The sequence below is a fragment of the Balaenoptera ricei genome, chromosome 15 (assembly GCF_028023285.1).
Source record: "Balaenoptera ricei isolate mBalRic1 chromosome 15, mBalRic1.hap2, whole genome shotgun sequence".
Lineage (NCBI taxonomy): Eukaryota > Metazoa > Chordata > Mammalia > Artiodactyla > Balaenopteridae > Balaenoptera > Balaenoptera ricei.
In genome coordinates, this window is record NC_082653.1 from 67,487,388 (window position 1) to 67,509,141 (window position 21,754).

General features: G+C 48.5%; 1 protein-coding gene and 1 non-coding gene across 3 annotated transcripts in view; one reads left to right on the plus strand and one right to left on the minus strand.

Moving 5' to 3' along the window:
* VWA3A (von Willebrand factor A domain containing 3A) overlaps positions 1-21,302 on the plus strand; it is a 45,393-nt gene extending 24,091 nt beyond the window's left edge. The window contains exons 18-30 of one of the 2 annotated variants that reach the window (XM_059896435.1): positions 883-1,002; positions 5,337-5,411; positions 5,645-5,789; positions 6,228-6,423; positions 8,880-8,950; positions 11,667-11,819; positions 13,713-13,803; positions 14,476-14,586; positions 15,138-15,235; positions 16,058-16,195; positions 17,149-17,257; positions 20,098-20,242; positions 21,044-21,302. In XM_059896435.1, coding sequence (XP_059752418.1) covers positions 883-1,002; positions 5,337-5,411; positions 5,645-5,789; positions 6,228-6,423; positions 8,880-8,950; positions 11,667-11,819; positions 13,713-13,803; positions 14,476-14,586; positions 15,138-15,235; positions 16,058-16,195; positions 17,149-17,257; positions 20,098-20,242; positions 21,044-21,302 — 1,711 coding nt within the window. Of the gene's footprint in view, positions 1-882; positions 1,003-5,336; positions 5,412-5,644; positions 5,790-6,227; positions 6,424-8,879; positions 8,951-11,666; positions 11,820-13,712; positions 13,804-14,475; positions 14,587-15,137; positions 15,236-16,057; positions 16,196-16,338; positions 16,569-16,906; positions 16,964-17,148; positions 17,258-20,097; positions 20,243-21,043 lie in introns of those variants that run through there. The other variant, XR_009497518.1, reaches the window with a different exon arrangement.
* Positions 3,840-3,945, minus strand: LOC132350087 (U6 spliceosomal RNA). The gene has a single exon (XR_009497839.1). It is a non-coding gene; the product is annotated as a U6 spliceosomal RNA (small nuclear RNA).
* Positions 21,303-21,754: the final 452 nt, after the last annotated feature.

The window sequence follows — 21,754 nt, forward strand, 5'->3', positions numbered from 1 at the left end:
GCTGGCGTCAGCTCTACCCAATTCAAATGGACTGTTAGAGTCAGAGGTATTCCCCCTCCTCGCCCCCCCCAAATCAAGATGCTGCTGTGAGAAAAGGTAATGGATGCTGAGTAGGGAGAACCAATAGGTATCCAAAATATCATTATCACTTCCACACCTTACTTGATGCCTTACCACTTACCAAGTATTATGCTTTGTAATACTATTCATCTATTATATCATTTAATTCTCAAAGCAACCCTGTGAAGAGTCTCATTATAAATAGTTTATAGTTAAATATGCCAAGGACCAGAGAGGTGTTGTGACTTGCCTAAGGCCACACAGGAAGTAGGACTTGAACCAAGGCCTTCTGACTCTCTATCCAGTGGCTTTTCTTTTGCTATCCATAGCTGCCTCAAAATGAGAATCGGGGGGAGGAGATGGGGCTATAAGATTTGAAGTAATAAAAGGAGAAGGCTGAATAGCACTAGAGATCTTAAAACAGAGAGAGAAAATAATAAGATACATTTCCCCAGAGGCCCCAGTTATGCCTAATTCCCCATCTAACTTGCTTAGCTTGTTTCTGTTTTGCCTTCATAGACCCCAACCTATAATAATATTGAATGCTAGTAATTTAAAACAAGGAAATGTACGAAATCATTATATGCAGCCCTGTCCTTAAACCATCTCCACCACGAGGCTTTATACCATGATAGACCCTCCTGGAGAGAAGGTTCTACTGTTGTAAACTCGCCTGTGTTGACTTCAGACCATGGAGATTTGGCCAGCTATGAACTTGGCATGCAGAACTCCCCTGGAAAAAACGTTAAATAGTAAAATGGAACAAAATAAACATTATCTGAGAGGTTTGGTTCTCCTCTTAAAGCTTGTGTTTCTTTTTAGGGTGGTTATACTGCTCGATATCTCTGTGACCAATTCCATGTACATTATTCATATCCAGCACTCCCTGAGACTTCTGCTGGAGGAGCAGCTGTCCAACAAGGACTGCTTCAACATCATCGCGTATGCTCCCGCTTCCTGCTTCCCGCTTCCCGTGGTGGGGAGGGCGTGTGCACTCGGATGCCATCGCTGGGCTGAGGCTTCTGGCAGGACGACAGATGTATGGGCACCCAGCATCCTAGGAGGGCCGTCAGTTTATCTGATTTGAAGGATCTTGTTTGGGGCATTGAATAATTAAATGGTTGCAGGACAGTCCCACTGGGGCGAAGGTGATAAGCGGCCCCAAAACACATTGCTTGATCAGCCAGGATAAAGTAACTCAGCCCATTGCCCCATTTGGCTACCAAGCTGATAAACACAAAAGAGAAAAAGAAGGGCCCCCAGGCTTGGTTCCTAGCTCAGTTCTAGCAAGCCACAGTATTTCAAACACTCAGAATTCCAATTATAAATTTTAATTATACATAGATATATCAATATAATTTTTGTATATAGTTATATGTTGTATATTATGTATAGCTATATAGAATTAAATTATACAGTTATATATAAAACTATATGATTTAATTATATATAAAACTGTATATTTAAATTATATATAAGTATATATAATATAAATTAAAACTATATAACTATATATTTAAATTATATATTTTATATATAAATTTTAAATATAAATAAACTTAAATTTAAAATGTAAATATTCCATATATAACAAGTATTTAACTACATATACATTTAAATTATATATCACTATATATAATACTATATATATTTAAGTTATAGTTCTGTCTACATAGTTACTTATATTTTTAATCTATAATTATATATAATTTAAATATATGTATAGTTATACATATTTTTTTTTAATTAATTTATTTTATTTTTGGCTGCATTGGGTCTTCATTGCTGCGTGTGAGCTTTCTTTAGTTGTGGTGTGTGGGCTTTCTCTAGTTGCGGCGAGCGGGGACTACTCTTCGTTGCGGTGCAAGGGCTTCTCATTGTTGTGACTTCTCTTGTTGCAGAGCACGGGCTCTAGGTGCGTGGGCTTCAGCAGTTGTGGCTGGCGGGCTCTAGAGTGCAGGCTCAGTAGTTGTGGCACATGGGCTTAGTTGCTCCTTGGCACGTGGGATCTTCCCGTGCCCCTGCATTGGCAGGCAGATTCTTAACCACTGCGCCACCAGGGAAGCCCTATATATATATTTTTATGCAATTTCACATGAAATAGGGAGTGTTCTAAACCTAATAAGTCAGCAGTTAATATTATATATTAAACTGTACCAGAGTCTAATCTTTCCCTAATAAATTCTACAGAAAAAATGCTTAGAGAAGCATTTTGGACAATATTTTCATTCATTCATCCATCCATTCATTCATTCAACGAACTTTTATTGAAAGCCTGCCATGCACCGTCACTATGCCAGGCATTAGGGATACAGAAGTTAAAACACACAATACCTATCCTCAAGGAATTTATGGCCTAGTAGTAGGAGACAGGCGTGTCAAAATATAAGTGCTATTAAATGTTTTCTGAAGAAATAAGTAAAAGGGAGGATATGGGACTGTGAGGGCTCAAAGGCAGGGTCAGTGTATTCCATCTGGGTAGAGTGAGGTCAGGAAATCTTCACAGAGGAAGTGACCCTTTAGCTGAGTCTTGACAAATGAGTACGTGTTTGCCTAGCACATGGGAGTGATGGGGGAAATGGGGAGAAAGGGCATTCCAGGTACAGGGAGAAGCACGAGCAGAGGCACAGAGGTGTGACGGACTACAGAACCCTGGGGAGCTGTCAGTGTGAATAGTCCCGTGTGAATAAGGGGTGAGAGGGAGAGACTGTGCATGACCAAAAAACAAAATAAAACACCAGGTGATGGAGGCTTTATAGAGGAGTTTTTATACTATAGGACGTATAGGTATTGAAGGATTTTAAGCAAGAGTAATAATCTTGAAACACTCGAGCTACAAGGGGAAGGATGGACTGAAGGGATGCGATACTGGAGGGTAGACCAGTTAGACCACTGCAGGGGTAGAGGGGGCTTGAGCCAAGGCAGTGGGAATGAAAGACAGCGAGGCCTGTGAGGGGTGCGGGAGAGTTAGAATCTACAGAATGTAGTCACTGTTTGGCTGTAGGGGATGAGGGAATGGTGAGGAGAAGATGTGCCAGGTGGAGCAGAGCTTGGAAAGTAAACATATAGAGTTTGAGATCCTCAGGAGTCTGGGGATTCTCCTGTTAGGAGCTCTAGCCAAGAAATACGGGTTTGCGAGCCATCAGCATTTTGGTTGAAGACATGAGAGGGCATGAATTGCACCTGTGGAGATGTGAAGGGGGAGAGGTGACAACCAAGGACAGAACTTGGGAAGAACTGCCATTTGGAGTGTGGGCAGAGAAAGGGAACCGCCAAAGAAATGAGAGGAGCAGCCAGAAAGGCAGGAGGAAAACCAGGAGAGAAAGGTGTTTACCCTTTCCCAAGGGAAAAAAAACAGAGCCTGCAGAAGCAAAAAAGGAAGGGGAAGAATGCAGGAATCCACTGAATCTGGCAATAGCGCTCCCTGATAGGAAAACAATGAGATATAATGTGTTTTGCAATTCATTTTGGCAAGTATTTAAAAGATTGATAATACCCAGTGCTGATGATAATTTGGTGAAAAGGGCACTCTTGGAAAGTATTGGTGGAAGTGTAATTTGGTATAGCCCTTGTATTAAATTTCTTTATTCAAGTATAGTTGATTTACAATGTTGTGTTAGTTTCAGGTGTAGAGCAAAGTGATTCAGTTTCATATGTATATATATTCTTTTTTCAGATTCTTTTCCCTTATAGGTTATTACAAAATATTGAGTATAGTTCCCCATGCTAGACAGTAGGTCCTTGTTGATTATCTATTTTATATATAGTAGTGTGTATCTGTTAATCTCAAACTCCTAATTTATTGCGTGTCAACCTTGTGCAGGGACCATGCTAATCTTCTTGGTATCGTTCCAATTTTAGTATATGTGCTGTTGAAGCAAGCACTAAATCTTTTAAGTGTATGTTCTTTGTTCCTTTGATTAAGCCTTTCAGTGCAGAGTTCTAATGATTGGTAAACCTGGAAAAAAGCAAGAGGAAATTGGTAAAATAATCCTGACAGTAGAATTCTATTCTATTGAATAGAATAGAACATGCAACTATGCATATTCTATGCAACTATTCAAAAGAATGTGGGAGATTTATGTGAACGCATTCAGAAAAAGTCCTCAGTAAGTCCAAATGAAAGGAAACAAACAGTATAGGTTATGTAATTCCATTTCTGTGAATATATATTTACCTACACATTTTTAAAAATATATGTATTTATTTATTTGGCTGCGCTGGCTCTTAGTTGCAGCCCGTGGGATCTTTTAGTTGTGGCACGCAGGATCTAGTTCCCTGACCAGGGATCGAAACCGGGCCCCCTGCATTGGGAGCATGGAGTCTTAACCGCTGGACCACCAGGGAAGTCCTACACATTTATTTTTTTTTTTAATCCAAAAGAATATAGAACAAAGAGTTAACAGAAATTGGGGGGGGGGGATAAAATTGGAGGAATTTTCACTCTTTGTATATTGTTAGAATTTTTATCCAACTATAAGAGAGATATTTCCATGGGAGAGGGAAAGGAGGTCCTTGTTAATATTTATCAGAGAACCGGGGAAGAAGCTTGACTGCAGTGGGTTGAGAAGTAGAAGATGAGGAGGAGGTGGTAACACCGTTTTTCTAGGGAGCACGTCTGTGAGGGGGAAGAGGAAAGAGAGAGAAGTAGCTGGTAGACGAAGAAGTTATATTTAAGAGAGGCGATGGGGAAGATGGAAGTAGACGCTGGGCATGTGTGTGGGAGAGAGGTCACTGTGGGCAAGGTCTCAGAAGAGATTGGTGGTGGTGAAGTCAAGAGCCCAGGTGGAGGAATTGCTCTTGAGCCAGAGAGGGGACATCTTTTCCTTGATAAAGGGGATAAATCCTCTTCTCAAAGATTTAAGTTCTGTCTCATAGGGAAAATGAGCTGATACATATACAAAAGAAAAGCTATAGTGCAGATGGAGAGTGAAAAATGTGTTGTGAGGATGAATCAGAGCTAAAAAGGGAGAAACGACTCCTTCCCTGGGGGTAAGGAAGTCCACACAGAGAAGGGAGTGACCCTTCTTCAGGAGGGAAGTCTGGCCAAACTGGTGCTGGCTGTGTCTCCACTGAGGGCACAGCCCTGCTCCCACCGTGAATGTGCTGAGACGTGTCATGACCAGCAAGGAGATCTTGTGGCTGGCCCAGGACAGTGGCATCCTAACATTTTGGCGGTGTAATCCAAATCTTGCCCCCTTAAAATCTTGGGGAGCCCAAAGAGCTGGGGCACGTATTTCCCCCCTAAGAACAAGCCCTCTTTCCTTTTTTCCAAGTTTTGGAAGCACCATTGAAAGCTGGAGGCCCGAGATGGTTGCCGCGAGCCATAGCAACTTACAAAGCGCCTGGCGGTAGGTGACCTGCTGGGTCTGACGTCAGCCTCCCCTGTGCTATTATTTTCTGGCCCCCCTCCCCTAGAAAGTAGCTCTCTCTAGAATCTTTGCCCTCCGACGGACTCAGGCATGAATCAGGAAACAACCGCCTTCCATTCCCCGCCCTCCCCCTCAGCCTGGCCCTCCCCCTCAGCCTGGCCCTCCCCCTCAGCCTGGCCCTCCCTCTCAGCCTGGCCCTCCCTGCCCCCCAGGTGGGTCCTGAGCCTGCAGTGTCAAGGCAGCAGGAATGTCCTCAGCGCCCTGCGGAAGGCTGTGGAAGTGGACTTCAAGGACAAAGACAAACAGCAATCACAGGGCATCTACCTCTTCACCGGGGGCATCCCTGACCAGGACGTGGTGGGTAGGCCACGTCCTGGGCATCCCTTATCCTTCGTGACCCCACATCTTCTGCTAGGTGGACGCCTAGCAACTGGTTTCTCCAGCATGATTTTCCAGTCTGGACTTTATCGTGCCAAAGAATCACCTGGAGATGTTGTTCAAATGCAGATGTTGTTAGACCTGGTTCCAAAGGGGCCTGAGAGTCTGCATCTCTAACAAGCTTCCACGGGATGTCAAGGATGCTGGTCTAGGATCTCAGACCCCGCTCCCCGGCCAGGCCCTATTAAGATAGTGAGAGAAATGGTGACCCAGGCTCTTTCACCTTTCCATCCTCAGTGCCACATACTAGACCAGGTACACAGTAGGTCCTCAGGAAAGCAATTAGGCTGAACTGACCCAAGATCAGCGGCTTGGAGAGCCCTCAGCTGTGGGCCCCTCCTCCCTGTCTCCCCACAGGCTATGCTCAGCGCCTACATGGCCGAGGCCCGTGTGGGCTGTGATTTCCAGCTGAACGTGTGTCTCTTCTATGTGGGCGAGTCACAGATGGACACCACGCCCCCTGCCTGCTATGCCAGCCGCAGTGACACGGCCGCCGCGTACCGGGAGGTCACCCGGGCTGCTGGGGGCCGCTTCCACTGGTTTGGAGACACAGGTGTGTAAGAGTTGGCTGGACTCTCCGCATCTTTCTTCCCAGACAGTTGTCTCAGTGCCAACATAGCTCCCTATGCTATAGCCATATTCCAGGAAAGCGGCCTGTGAAAATCACATTTGCAAATGTAAAATTACTGTTCTGGAGATAGATGGTGGCGACGGCTGTACGGCAGTGTAAATGTACTTAATGCTGCTGAACTGAACACTTAAAAATGGTTACAATGGTACATTTTATGTTATGTATATCTTCCCATAACTGTTTTAAAGTGAAAAAGAAAAAAAGTAAAACTACTTAAAAATATTTTAGAATGTCGGGGCTGGAAGGGGCCCTAAAGGTCCCTTAGTTTAGCATTTCCCAAAAGGTGATATGTTCGCAGCAGGTGGCTGGCAAGATCGTTGTACATGGAACACAAAGCGACAATTTTTTGTCATAGCTGTAGGAGGTCAGAATATGCCACCTCAATATATGCCACTTTGGCATAAGGATTAGTTTGAGCTGAAGACAATTAAGAAACAGCAGATGCCAAAAAACCTCTCTGCTTCCCCTTACCCCATTTGCCTAAAAGCAGGACATAAATTTCTATGTCCTGCTTCTGTGCCAGGAGATGAAGGATGACTCTTAGACTCTTAAGCTCTGGTTGGCAGCTCTGGGCTCTTCACAGCACCAAGAGGAATCTACGTAACAACCCTCACCTAAAAACCCCTTGTCTTCCATTAGTTCCCCCCAAATATTTACCTTCCCACAGTTTGCCGGCCCTCAAAGCCAAACCCCATTTCCTTTGTCTTGTCATTTCTCTTTGTCTTGTCATTTCTATTGTTCTTCGGTAAGATGCTACAGAAGCCCCAAGTTCCAACCACTCCCTCTGAGTAACTCATCGCTGAGTTTCTCCCCCATGTATGCACACCGCCTGCATTAATAAACTCTATTTTTCTCTTGTTAATCTGTCTTTTGTCAGTTTGATTTCCAAGGCCCCAGCTGGAGAATCTAGGAGGGTAGAGGAAAATTTTTTTCCCTTCCCTAAATGGTTATATGATTGTTGTAATATTTCATTTAAAAAATGCTAGCATTCATTGTCAGCAGTGACATAAATTTTCTCTTTAAAATATGCTTTTTTTTTTTTAAATTTTTATTTATTATTTATTTATTATGTTTATTTTTGGCTGTGTTGGGTCTTCGTTTCTGTGTGAGGGCTTTCTCCAGTTGCGGCGAGTGGGGGCCACTCTTCATCGCGGTGCGCGGGCCTGTCACTATCGCGGCCTCTCTTGTTGCGGAGCAGAGGCTCCAGACGCTCAGGCTCAGTAGTTGTGGCTCACGGGCCCAGTTGCTCCGCAGCATGTGGGATCCTCCCAGACCAGGGCTCGAACCCGTGTCCCCTGCATTGGCAGGCAGATTCTCAACCACTGCGCCACCAGGGAAGCCCTTAAAATATGCTTTTAAAGGATGTTAACTAGACTTTTATGGTGATCATTTCACAATATATACAAATATCAAATCATTATGTTGTACACCTGAAAGTAATATAATGTTATATGTCAATTATATCTCAATTTTATATATGTGTGTACTTTTAAGTAAATGAAAGTGAATTGATTAAAAATATATGTTAAGTAAATTATGGTTTAGGTGATATGCAGACAAGGCAAAATTGTGATGTGATTCAGGAGGGACTGAAGCTTGGGACATGCTAGTGCATTCTGACCTCTCTGATTTATAGATGAAGAAATGACTCCCAAGAACATGAGGTGCCTGTGGTTACAAAATTAGTGGCATAGCCAGGGGTGGAACTCATGAAAAGTGCTAGGCATATACATTTAAGTTATTATTGTTGATTATTATTAATAATAACAAACATTTATAGAATAGCTATTATATGCCAGACACGGTTTTAAGTGTTTTACATATGTCGTGATTCATTCCTCACAATAACCCTATGAAGTGTGTTATACTATTATCCCCATTTTACAGATAAGGAAGCTGAGACACAGAACCCAAAGCATAGATGTAGTAAGTAGTAGAACAAGGATTTGAACCCAGAGTCTGTCTTGTTAGTCATTACACTCTAGTCCCTCTCAAATGAGTCATATTTGAGATATTACTATAGACATTATTCACTACAGACATTAGCTACTTTAATTAACCTCAAGGTGGATCTTTTTATTCACTGGAGGAGCAGGACCTTTCCCCTGACCTACGCTTCCTGTGGGTGAGAGCTCTTGGCTGGGTGCCGGGGTGCTGGGTCCCAAGGCTGGCCCTGCTCTTGGTATCCTCACTGTACCCGTCCATCCCCTTTACCACCAGAAAGTATGGGGGGGAGCTAGTCAGCTAAGCCCATTAAGACCCCACCCTGCCCCTTGGGCTGAGGTCACCTCCACATGGCCCACGTGTTTACAGATGTAGACACTTGCCAGAATCTCCATCCCTTCCCCACGATCGATCATGATGTGCTTTGTTTCCAGGTATTTACGAAAGCGATGATATCAGTGCCATCATGTCTGAGATGGAAAAGGCTCTCAACTACTCCCAAAAGGTATGCCTTAGGTGTGGGGCAAATGACTGCGCTGGCTTCTGTATTAGGGTCCTGGGGCTGCCATATAAAGTACCACAAACTGGGTGGCTTAAAACAACAGACATTTCTTCCCTCACAGTCCCAGAGGCTAGAGTCTGAAATCAAGGTATCAAAAGGGCCATGTCCCCACCAAAGGCTCTGGGTAGAATCCCTCTTTACCTCTTCCTAGCTTCTGGTGATGGTTGCTGTTAAAGAAATGAAATTACACTGGACGCTTGTTAAAAATGGCAAGGAAGACATTATTCAAGACGACTGTAATCGGGGAGAGAGATTGAACTCAACTCCGATTATACAGCAAAGATAGCTGGGCATTTATAGCCAATAAGCAGAGTGAGAGGGTCAGTGGATGGAAAATTATTAAGATGAAGTTGACTAGATATCGAGGGCAGGGGGATTCTTGCTAAACAGGCTCAACGGGATTCTTTGCTAAAACTGGGTTCAGCAGGCCAAAGTCAAAGCCCAGTCAAGAAGAGGGCTCAGAGGAACATGACTAAAGTTTGGTCAAGGAGGGAGTCCTTGGCACCAGCAATCCTTGCCTTTCCTTGGCTTGAGGCAGCACAACCCCAATCTCTGCTTCCATCTCCACATGGCTCTCCTCCCTCTGTGTGTGTGTCTGTGTCTCTTCTCCTCTTATAAGGACACCAATTGTATTGGATTAAGGGCCCACCCTCCCAGTACAACCTCATTAACTTACATCTTAATTACATCTTCAAAGGCCCTGCTTCCAAGTAAGGTCATGTTTATGGGTACCGGGGAACTTCAACATGTCTTTTTGGGGGACACGACTCATCCCACATCAGCTTTCCACCTTTGTGCTGATCCACAGACACCAAAGGCTTCCAATGAAATGTGAGAGTTTCCTGTAAGTCACTGGTTTCAGGTCCGTGTGCTCTACATCCTGGCCTGTACATTCTTGAACACATCAATCTCATTCCTAAACTCAAGGCCTTTGTACCTGCCACTTCCTTCACCAACTGTTCCCCTCCCAGGTCATCCATGGGTTGCTCCTTATGATTCAAGTTTCACTAAAATGTTACCTCCTCAGAGAGGGAGTTGAGCAGTTCAAGGTGAGATGAGAGCGGGACCAGATCGCATCGGGAACAATGAGAATGGAAATAAGGGAACAAATATGAGAACATGTCTTTAAGGAAGAATTGACCAAACTTGTGGCTGATTGAATGAATGGGGTGAGGAAGAAGAAGAAATCCCAGGATGACTCCCAAGTTCCTTGCTGTGGGACCTGGTAGACAGTGGTGCCATTGACCCAGAGAGAGAAAACAGGTGGGGATTCAGGGAGGGTGGGCCTAGAACAAAGGTGAGTTTGCGGGGCCTGTGAGATAATGAGTGGGGGCATCCTTCAGGCAGGTGGATAAAGATGAGGGCTGGACATAGAGGTGTGGGGCAGTTTAAGCCATGGGGATGGACAGAGAACACGTAGGTGGACGTGACTCACATTTCAAATACGACCATTGTCAAGACTGCCCGTCTCCCCAGCTACATGGTGAGCTCTTGGGAGGGCAGGGCCATAGATTGGCAAACCCGTGGCTCCCCTAGCCGTGCCTGAGCTGTCCTCCCAGAGAGGGCCGCTCTTTGGTGCTTTATTAAACTGCTTCTCAGGTGCACATTAGTCCTGTTCCCTCAGCTGATAAACTCATTTACAAGGTGTTAATGGGCACTAATGGTTTAATCCACCCTTCTTATGATGTTAGTTACATTTGAGTGGTGTCTTCTAGTGCCTTGATTGAGAATAATTATTGAAGAACCTTTCAGGAAGTTGAGAAATATATAGGCAAAGGAACCAAGTATCACACCACTATTCTGCCAGCATCCAGGGTCGGCCCTGGGCACATGGTGAGCTGACCACCATATGTGGATGCTGGGTCCACATATGGAGAGAACACTGGCTTTGGAACAAGACCTGCTTGGGATTGAATGGAAGATCCTCTACTTACTCATAGTATGGCCTTGGACAAGTCCTTTAAATTCATAAGCTTTGGTTTCCTCACCTGTAAAATGGGGATAAGATAGCACTTGCCCTGCCACTGTAGTTGCATGTCTTGTTGGCAAGGAGGTTTGAGACCCTCAGGCAGTAACTAGCCCGGTGCCTGATGCATCCCAGGCCCTTCATACATGGTACTTATTATTATTATTATTATTATTATTATTTTTGGCTACGTTGGGTCTTCGCTGCTGCACGCAGGCTTTCTCTAGTTGCAGCGAGCGGGGTCTACTCTTCGTTGCGGTGCGCAGGCTTCTCATTGCGGTGGTTTCTCTTGTTGCAGAGCCCGGGCTCCAGGCACGCAGGCCTCAGTAGTTGTGGCCCGCGGGCTCAGCAGTTGTGGCCCGCAGGCTCAGCAGCTGTGGCACACGGGCCCAGTTGCTCCGTGGCATGTGGGATCTTCCCGGACCAGGCCTCGAACCCGTGTCCCCTGAATTGGCAGGCAGACTCCCAACCACTGCGCCACCAGGGAAGTCCCATGGTACTTATTATTAATAGGCCTGATCCACAGTGCTCTTGGCCCCAGGCAGCACTCTAGGGACAGAAAGAGGAGTACAGGGGCCCCAGTGGCCCCAGTGCCTCCTGCTGTGTGTGTGTGTGTGTGTGCGCGCACATGCGAGTGCCCTGCGTGGAGACACGCTGGCTCGGGTGCTGCTGACGCTCCCAATCCCCCTGCAGTGTGCCTTACTCGTGTCCTCTCTGAAGAACCAGTCTGGAAAAGAACAGGAAAGTGCAGCCCTCCGGAGAGAAAAGCCGAAGATGCTCAAGCTGAGAAGTCAGCCCGGGAAGTTCGGTCCCTCCAAGCCCACAGCACCCTCTGTGGCCAGAATGGTTTGACTCCCCTCCCTAATAACACACAGGGGATTTTGTTTCTGCCTTGTCTCCTGGTCTTTCCTAGATCTTGAAGCGGCCTGGGCCAGGGCCCCAGACCCCAGGGCCAGCGGAGGTGGGAGCAGGGTCCTCAGTGGTCAGTGTCCTGGCCTGCAGGGGGAGGGGACCCCCGGGGGCCTGCTTCTCAGCTCCGGCCACCCCTCCACCCCACCTTTGGCTCTGCCTGGCTGTCCCAGCTTTGCGGTACCAAGGGCTCCATGGACTTGGCACCCTCCGTTACACGTGCTGGTTGTAAGGCGAGAGGGCTTGTCCGGGAGGGTCTCTTGGGGCAAAGGAATTAGGGGCTTGGGGCGTCTAATGGGTTCTTTCTGCTGCTGCCTGAGGCTTTCGGGGGCCTGATTGGAGCCTGAGGGTGGACCTGGGCCTGCCCGGGGGCTGATCCCCGTTCACAGCCTGTCAAATCTGTCCCGCATAAAATACCCACCTCGGCAATCAGAAGGGGCCTCTAGAGGTGTGCCTGGGGGGAGACCCCAGACTCCACAGCACTTGTGAGCAGAAGGGCAGTGAGATCTGCGAGCGCTTCAGCATTTCACCGACTGACAGGCCCTTGTGAACACAGCACATTTTCAGGATGAAGAAATCCACTCAAACAGTGTGCAGCTAGCTCCCTTCCCGGGGTCAGCACTTCCGAGAGATTCTGTCCACACGGGCACTGCCCTCGTGCACAGAACTCCACCAGGTTTTGGGAGCCGGCCCAGAGACATCACGCCTTCCCGTCTTCCCAAATTCTGAGGTGAAACCCCACGGTCTCGGAGTCCGCCTCTTGGGCCTTCAGTGGTTCCCAAGCTGGTTCAGTTACGAGGGGGCTTGGGCTGCACCAGGGCCTCTAGCAGGCCTCCTGACATGCAGGTATGGGAAGCTGGGTTGCTGGCGGGTGGCTCTCTGGGATGGCAGCTCTGGGCGTTTTTCACAGCCGCCACCCAGAGGTCTCCTCCGCTGGTCCAGGCCCTGGGTGACTTTGTTTAACCATCACCACGTTCTGGTTGTGCCCGGTAATGAAGGAACCCCTTCCTTAAAACCGAGGTGCCCAATAGGGCACAGAAGTTACCGGAGTGGTTGCTTGTCATGCTGGAGGCCCAGAAATCCCAGTCCAGTAGGAAAAGGGGCAGGTAACTGGTGAAGAAAGTTCAGGCAAATCCCCACAGTTATCCTAGCAGGCCCTCTCGCATAACACACACACTCACACTCTCACACACACACACGTACACACATGCGCACACACTCTCCACACACATGCACGCACACTCTCACACTCACACACTCATGCACACACTCACACATAACGCACACCCATGCACACACACTCACACACATACACGCACATGCACACACGCACGCACACTCACACACATGCACACACTCTCCACACACGCATACACACTCACACACACTCATGCACACACATAACGCACACCCGTGCACACATATACACTCACATGCACACATGCACGCACACACGCGTACACACACGCACACTCTCACACTCACACAAACACAACACACTCTCACACACGCACACTGTCACACATACACATGCACATGCACACACACAGTCTCACACACTCGCACACACACGCAAACACACTGAGTCGCACACTCACACACACTCTCACTCACACACACTCTCACACACACACACACACACCCTTTTTCACCTCAAACCCCAGAGTCCTCTCTGAATGTGCAGCAGGAGATGGGGCGAGCGTGTGAGAAGTCTACTTCCTTAGGCCTCTCCACGCAAAGGTTCCTACTTGACAGACTGAGGCTGGGAGGACTGGGGTACTGCCTCCCACCGAGAACAGACCTCTGCTGGAAAAGACTGCTGTTTTCTAGAGCGCTGAAGACGACCCTGCCAGAGAGAAGCGTCCCCCCTGGAAAGCTCTGCTGTGGAGTCCACTCAGAGGCAAAGCGGGCGTCCCCCCAGGTGAGGCACGGCCACGGGGGTGGAGGGCGGACAAGCACGGCTGAGGCATGGATTCGTGACGACAGTAACTAAAGTGGTCAGCAGTCGTGTGCCAGCCCTTCTGCTAAGATCGGCCCATTTAAAGCTTATAGCAATCCATCCTGTATGGCAGGGAATCTATTAGTTCCTCCATTTTACTGATGAAGAAATTCAGGCTCAGAGGGGCTAAGGAGAATGTCCAGTGTCAGCCGGTCATGACAGGGCACCAGTATTTTTATGAAAGTACTCAGCTCATAGAACCTAAGACCATGTGTCTTCTAATGTCAGACACATAGCAGAGTGGCTCAGAGCAGAGCTCTGGAGTCAGCAAGACCTGGATGGAATCTTTACTCTGCTTCTTACTGACTCTGAGTCCCACTTACCTCATCTGTAAACTGGGGTACTATGAGGATAAAACAAGACAGGCTACGGGAAGCACTTCGCACCAAGCCTGGTAAATATCAGCAGCTCTGGCTTTACTGATCCAGGGGAGGCCAGAGGACCCTGGTAGTCCCAAAGGACCTCAAGTCCACGTGGGAGCCCCAGTTCAAGGGCAGAGCGTAGCTGAAGTTGACTAGTCTCTAAGCCAAGCTGCACAGCTTCGCCACATAAACCGTCAAGGCTGCTCCAGCCGACAGGCCAAATGTCCTCTAGCTACAGCCCAGCCAGTGAAAGAAGGGACTGCATATCGGAGGAGGAAGACCAAATCAAGGGACTCAGAGACCTCTCTCTCGCTGTTCTATACAGAGACAGGGAATAAAGTGGGTAAGTCGGAGGCTGCACAGATGTCTGGACAGCCCCCTTTCCCCGTGGGACCTGGAAGGTGGTCAGGCCCCAAGGAAAGGAGAAATCTCCCGCAGTCCTGGGACATGGGCAGCAGTGCACCCCAAGCAGGCCTATCCTCAAACCACTCACATCTCCCAGCCCAGGGAAATGAGCTTGCAAAGTCTTGACACAGGCAGGAGAATGGGAAGAATTGATGTCGGCATCTCCCCAGGTCCCTGGGCGCGGCTCTCCTGCTCCGTGCACAAGGGGCAGGGTCCTCAGACTGATGGGAAGGGAGTGGAGATGAGTCTCCCGGGCCAGCCGGATTGATTGCTGTGAAATGGCATAGGTCCCGGTAGCAACTCATTGACATGTAGAGAAGGGAGATCCCAGCATGCTTCCCCAGATCAGCACAACAGCCTCCCTCCTACCTCTCAGCAAATTGCACCTAAGGAATGTTACAGCTGACTTGACTGACAGAGAAATTGACATGGAAAAGGGAGTCTAGGGTAAGAGAATTGCACAAAGTAACCCTGCTCTGTTTCTCCCAGGCTTCGTGTACAGGAAGTACCCTCAAGGAAGAGGCCTAAGAAGGACTAGCTCTTCTATTGAGTTGCCCAGAAAGGATACAGTCTGCTCCAGCCGAGAGGTATTATGCTGTCTGCACCAGCACATGCCCCCACGCAATAATTCCTCCCACCAACCATTATTTCTAAGAGGGTGTGGGTATACTTGGAATTGAGGCCAAACCTGCTTAGAATGACTGTTTAAAGTGTCAGGATAAGGATTCAATAGAACTACGTGGGAACCTGGGTCTGCCACTTCCTAGCTGGGTGACCTTGGACAAGTCACTCAGTCTCAATGTCTTCCTTTATAAAATGAAAACAATTGTACCTAATAGGATTGCTGATTAATTGAAATATATTTTGTGTAAAGTATTTAGTGGCGTCAGATCCTTTTGGATGCAAGCAGCAGAAATCCCCCTTCTTGTACAGATCCAGAAGATAGAACATCTTTTCTTCCCACAACTGGTCAATAAAAGTCTGAGCTTGGTTCTGACCCTGGATGCCATGCTCTGATTGCTTTAAACCAAGCCATTCTTGTATCTCTCATTGTGACAAGGAGCCTGAGACTATCCTCATTGGTTTAGAGTCTAAACTTTAGAACAATCAGGGTTTCCATTCAAATTTCATGGGAGAGGGTTGAAATGGAAATTGGGGAGGCAACAGTATCCACCAGACTAGGGAGAAGTAAGTGCTCAATAAATTTTGTTCCCTGTTCCCCGTATTTCTTGTGCATCTCTCCCCCGCACAGGGGCAGGAATCTGAATGTGATGGAGGCTCAGTGAGGACCTGGGAACCCCACATTCCAAATACAAGACAGATTTCAAACATGAGGTTTTAAAAGATGAGTCAATCATTCCATTAAGCCTGAATTACCCAAGATAATAGTTCTTTCCTTTATTCCAAAGTGGGTAGCAAATTATGGACTAAAAAAACTGAAGATGGAGATCTCCAGATACCTCGGTCCCAACTGCACTCATCAAAAGTCAATACAGACGTCGGCATCAGCCAAATACTGCAGTATCTTCCCCAGCATAGAGATCAATGTAAGTCAAGATTGGTGTTGGTTTTTTTTCTCCCAGCTCCTGTCTCTTCTCAGGCACAAACGGCTGGGTGTGTTGGGGAAAACTCCACATGAATGTGTGCCCCTGGCTTCAATTCCTGCTTCTAAGAACCCCACCCCCCAAAGGGGGACTGCCCTCAAGGAACAGGAGATGCAGAATCCTGTTGGAAGAAAAGTCAGCCCCTCAGAGTGCCTGAGACCATGCTCTAGGGTTAGAGGGGCTCATTGGAGTGAGAATTAGAAACAGCTGCCGAGAACGTAAGGCAGTGGCTGGAATACTCACTAATAAGAACTCTGTACCCTGATACTGATGATGGTCCCATCAGGATGGCCGGGAACAGCGCTTATGACAGGAGGTGAGGGGGTTCTCTATTTTCTAGTTTTGAGGTAATTTTTTTTATTGCTTTGACACTGGAACAGGTAAATTTAGTAGAAAATGAAAATCTAATTGTGCTTTTAAAAAAGAGACCCCATTTTCTCTCCTTGCCCTTTGATATGACATTGTCAGCTATAAAGCTAAAAATAGCCACCAAATTCAAAATTATCCACCAGAAAAATTTTATGGGAGTTTAATCATGCTGCCCCCCTCCTCCATCGGAGGTCATCTTTTAGTTTGAAATTTATCGACCTCCCATCCTACCATTAAGGGTTTTCTATTTAAAATTTAGAGATACTATGTTTTTTCTTATTACAGTGACCACATCCGCCACAAAAATCGTCATCCCAATTCCCACACACCTTCCGAGAACTATGCATTTGGTAGTTTAATAAAAGAAAAAAGCTTTTAAACAAACAGACAAAAATGTATGCTTAACAATATTTTGAAAATTGTGAACCACAGTAGACTAAACTATTTTAGGGGGTAATGGGGAGGTGAAGAAATAGCTGACGGGGTGGGGGTGGGGGTGGAATTTTCCTTTGCTTGCCTTAATCCAGGGGATGGTGAGACACATTCAGTGTACACCCAGGGAAATCGAAGCGTACATCACACACCTGGAGAAGGTGATGCGGTGCTATGTCCAAAGGCTGCAGTGGCTGCTGTCTGGTGAGCCTGCCTGCTATCCTGGAGGGCGGAGGAGCGTGATGGGCAGCGGGAGGGCAACCCCAGGGACCCCAGGGTCAGTCCTTCCCAGGCTAGGCACTCACAGACTGACTGTCAGCCAGGGGCAACGTGACTTCTGGGTTCAGAGGTCAGGCAAGGTGCCGGATGACAGGGAGGTAGAGCACGAGCCAGAGCACCAGGGAGAACCAGGCCTGTTCAGGCCGCTCTGCCAGGTCGTCTCCCACACCTCGCCTCCCACACCTCGCCTCCCACACCTCGTCTCCCACACCTCGCCTCCTGGGTGTGACTGAAGGGCTGCTGCCCCTCAGGAGCCTCAATTTAGTATCGATTGGGCCCCGTAGAACCAGTCCGTGGAGGTAGAGATGGGAGGGGCTCCGGACAGAGAAGACGGCCCTGTTCTTCTTTACAGAGAGCACCAAGGCCCCTCTGGGAGAGGTGAATGGCAGGGCTGGCTGAGGAGAGCCAGGCTCACATCCCAGAGGAGGCTGGGCTGGGGATTAGGAGATGGTCTGAAGCATCAAGTCCAAAAGGCCGGGCAGACAGCTAGAACTGAATCGGAGGCTCAGTTCAGGCTTTGGGGCCTGGAGGGTTCCTGGGACGATAGAGGAAGGATCCCAGGGTGGGCCGCTCAGGCTCCTGCGCAAATTCATTAGGTCCAGTCCTCTGCAGTAGAACCTGGTATAAACAGTCCTTGGGCTGACTGCTGCTTTCCAAAGCCTCTGGAGCGGCGGCAAGCTCGGGTGCAGCTGTCAGGTCAGAGGCTGAGGCGGGGCCACGAGGTCGTGTGCGTTCCCCATTCCCAACGCACACTTCCCGCCGGGGAGAGTGTGAAGGCCAGCCGTGCAGCCGCTCCTTGTGTAGTACGAGTCGCTCCCCCACCTCACATACAGCTACACACCCAACACCATCTAACGCCTCCGAACGTACCCAGGGGATGCTGCACTGAGCCACTCATTCATTATTCAACGAATAAGTGATGTTCTCCCGCTCCGTGCTGGGGAGGTGGTAGGGGAAACACTTCACAGGTTCCCTGAGCTCATGGAACATATGGTCTAGGGGGACAGTTGTTACCCAGAGAGCAATGGTGACAAGTGTAGGGAGGAGACAGGCATGGTGCAGTGAGAGAGGGGCAGGGGGCCTGCACAGAGAGATCACGGAGGGCTTCCCCGAGGAGGTGACATTTGAGCTGAGATCTGAAGAATGAATAGACATCACCTGAGGAAAGAGAGGGAAGACTCTCAGGGCATGACTGAGGTGCTAAGCGGGGGAGGAGGCTGAGTACAAAGACTGAAGGAAGCAGGGGGGCTGAGATTAAAGGGTGCCACCATTCCAGGGAGATGAGGCCGTGGCCCAGACTTTATCCTAAGAGCAATGGGAAGCCACTAAAAGGTTTTAAATAAGGGGAAAGTGATGAAGTTAGCATCGGCAACAATCCCTCTGGTTGCTGCGTGGAGTATAAATTGCTGAGGGGACGGAGTGCAATCAGGGGAACCTAGTAGGAATCCAGGGGAAAGATTAGGATAGCTGGGAAGGGTAGTGATGATGGAGACGGACAAAGAAAGCAGAGTTAGATTAGGGAGGCGATAACGGCGGGGCTCGGTGGCTTGCGGGGTGTTTCCGCTGTCTGGTTCCCAGGATGGATCAGCTGGCCTTCTGTGGTGGGAGGCCCCTCGGCCAGCTGGCTGGCTGTCCCCGTGGAACGTCCCACACGCCTCAGGATGGCTCCCCTCATGTCCTCATGTTGCCATGAGCACTGCCAGAGAACAGCCCAGATGAGTCCTGGAAGATTCCTGGGCAGTGGGTCCAGCCAGCTCAGGCCATCTTTTCCTGGAGACCAGTGGGCCCTTTTTGCAGCAGTTTTCCATTTTTTCTACTCCTGCCTCCAGTGAGGTCTGAGGTGTGATTCGGGAATGCTGGACATGCCATCTTCTGCTCTTTGGCTTCCCCTGTGTTACCTCTGTTTAGCCTTGGGGCACCAGAAGGGCTGGGGTTAGCGGTTGCCTTAAAGTGTGGATCAGAGGACCTGGATGTGAATCTCGACTTTGCTGCCAGGCTGTGTGACCCTGGGCAAGTCGCTGGCCCTCTCTGTTTCCCCTTGGGATAAATCCCAGATCCTTTAACAACCTCTCCAGCTTTCTCTCTGTCCCTCAAGCATGACATACTCCTCTCTCCCACTCAGAGCCTTTCACAGTCTGTTCTCTCCACACACACGCCCTCTCATCCTTCAGGCATAGCTTGTCTGCTCCCCACCCCACATCCATCAAATTCAGATTCTCCCAGGTATGTACTCCTTAACTTTTTGTCATAACCCTCAGCAGAGCGGTAGCTGTTGGTATAACATCCGTCTTCCTTGCCTGACTGGCAGCTCCGTGAGGGCAGGGACGCTCTCTCATCTCCCCTGCACTTTGCTCAGAGCCAGGCACACAGTGCATGCTCACTTGACTTCTGTCAACCAATCTACAGACTCCATGCTCCGTAACATCATTTCCAGCCCCAAACAATACTGTGACACCGCTTAACCCAATCACTTAACTTTAGGGGTGAGGAGACTCAAGCCCAGGGAAGTTATAATCACTTGGGCAAGTCATCCCAGGCAAAGCCACGGCTGAAACCTTGACCTCCCGAAGCCCAGTCCTCACACCGGCTCTGCCCTTGGACAATGACCCCCCTAGCAACACCACAGAGGCCGTCTCCCAGTAGGTTCACATCTGATCCATGATCACTCAGGCAGTGGGTGTGGCAAGACCTTGGATTTGATAGCTGCAGTGAGGAAAACCACCCTCACTCCTCCCCTGCCTCTGCCTCCACCCGCCTCGGAGCAGGGAGCCGCAGACTCTTTGGTGCCATTTTGGAGAGCAAAGTGTGCATCCTGCTGGACACGTCGGGATCCATGGGCCCCTGCCTGCAGCAGGTGAAGACAGAGCTCGCTCTGCTGATCTGGGAACAGCTGTGGAAGCACTGTGACAGGTAAGAGGCAGGGGTGCTGGGGCGCAGGGGTCAGGAGATCCAAAGGATAGTTCCTGCGGCTCCCCTGGCCAAGGTCACTCCCTCCTCACAGTTCCAAAGGGCCTGGAGGCTTCCGAAGTGCTCTTCTGAAGAGCAGGGAAGAACACTGCCTTCTGAAGCAAAGTGGTTTTTACAAATCCATCTCAGGCGCAGGGACAATTGCAAGCAGATCAGAGGACCCACCAGGTGGCCTTGAATTGTGGATTTCAGCTGAACTTGATGTTTTAAGAGAGGGGGTTTGGGGTGGTTTGTTCTCTCTACCCAGAAGGGTTGACCCTGAGGGGATAGCGGGAGACTCTGGTCCTAGGCTGGGACTCCTTCTTGCCTTAATATTAAAAAGAGCAGACACTTATAGAGCACTTTCCTTGTGCCAAGCGCTTTACATGCGTGATGTCATTCAGTTTGCACAACGATCCTATTATTATCCCCATTCTTCAGCAAAGGAAACAAGGGCTTAGAGAGGTTAAATCATTTGCCCAAGATTGCATAACCAGTAAGTGGCTGAAGTGGGATTTAAATCTATTTCTGTCTGCATCCAGAATTTTCACTGTGTATGTTCTCATTCTCAGGTGGTCCACAGGGGGCACAGGGCTTGCTGTAGGGTCTTCAGGGATAGGTGTGAGTCCTCATGGAGGTTACTTCCCCTGAGGTCAATATAGACTGGTGTGTTCTAACCAATCCTGAGGTCAATATAGACTGGTGTGTTCTAACCAATCTCTTTCACCTCCTCTCCGCCCCCCACCTCTTCTCCGCTCTCCACAGTTTTAACCTGCTCAGCTTTGCAGAGGGCCTACAGCCGTGGCAGGACACTCTGGTGGGGACCACAGACGCAGCCTGTCACGAGGCTATGCAGTGGGTGACCAACCTGCACGCTCAGGGGAGCACCTCAGTCTTGCAAGCATTGCTGGCAAGTTCCACCACCAAGCCCGACCCAGTGGCAAAGCAGAAATACCATCACCCCTATCCTGACATTGCACCATGCTTTGCAGTTTACAAAGAGCACTTTAGAATTTACTGTTAAATCATTTCATCTTCCCAGCAACCCAGTGAGGATGAGATTCTCGCTGTTCTCACTTTATAGATGAAGAGACAGAGGCCCAGAGAAGTTAAGTGACTTGCTAGGAAGTGGGCTGAGCTCTTTCTCCTAAACCTCAGCAGCTTCCTGGTCTGTCATAGGCTGAAAGAGGAGGCTCTCAGTCTTAATGACAAGTCGGTGAGATCCAACCAGACTTGGGGACAGCAGGCCAGTGGTTTCTGAGTCTTGGTTGGCCCCTCTTCTGAGCCAGACAACCTACATGCTCTTTCAGAAAGCTTTCAGTTTTCCTGATGTGGAAGGACTGTACCTCCTGACCGACGGGAAGCCAGACACAAGCTGCAACCTTATCCTCAGTGAAGTCCAGAGACTCAAGGAGAAGAGAGACGTGAAAGTGCACACCGTTTCCCTGAACTGCTCAGACAGGTGGGCGGTGAGGA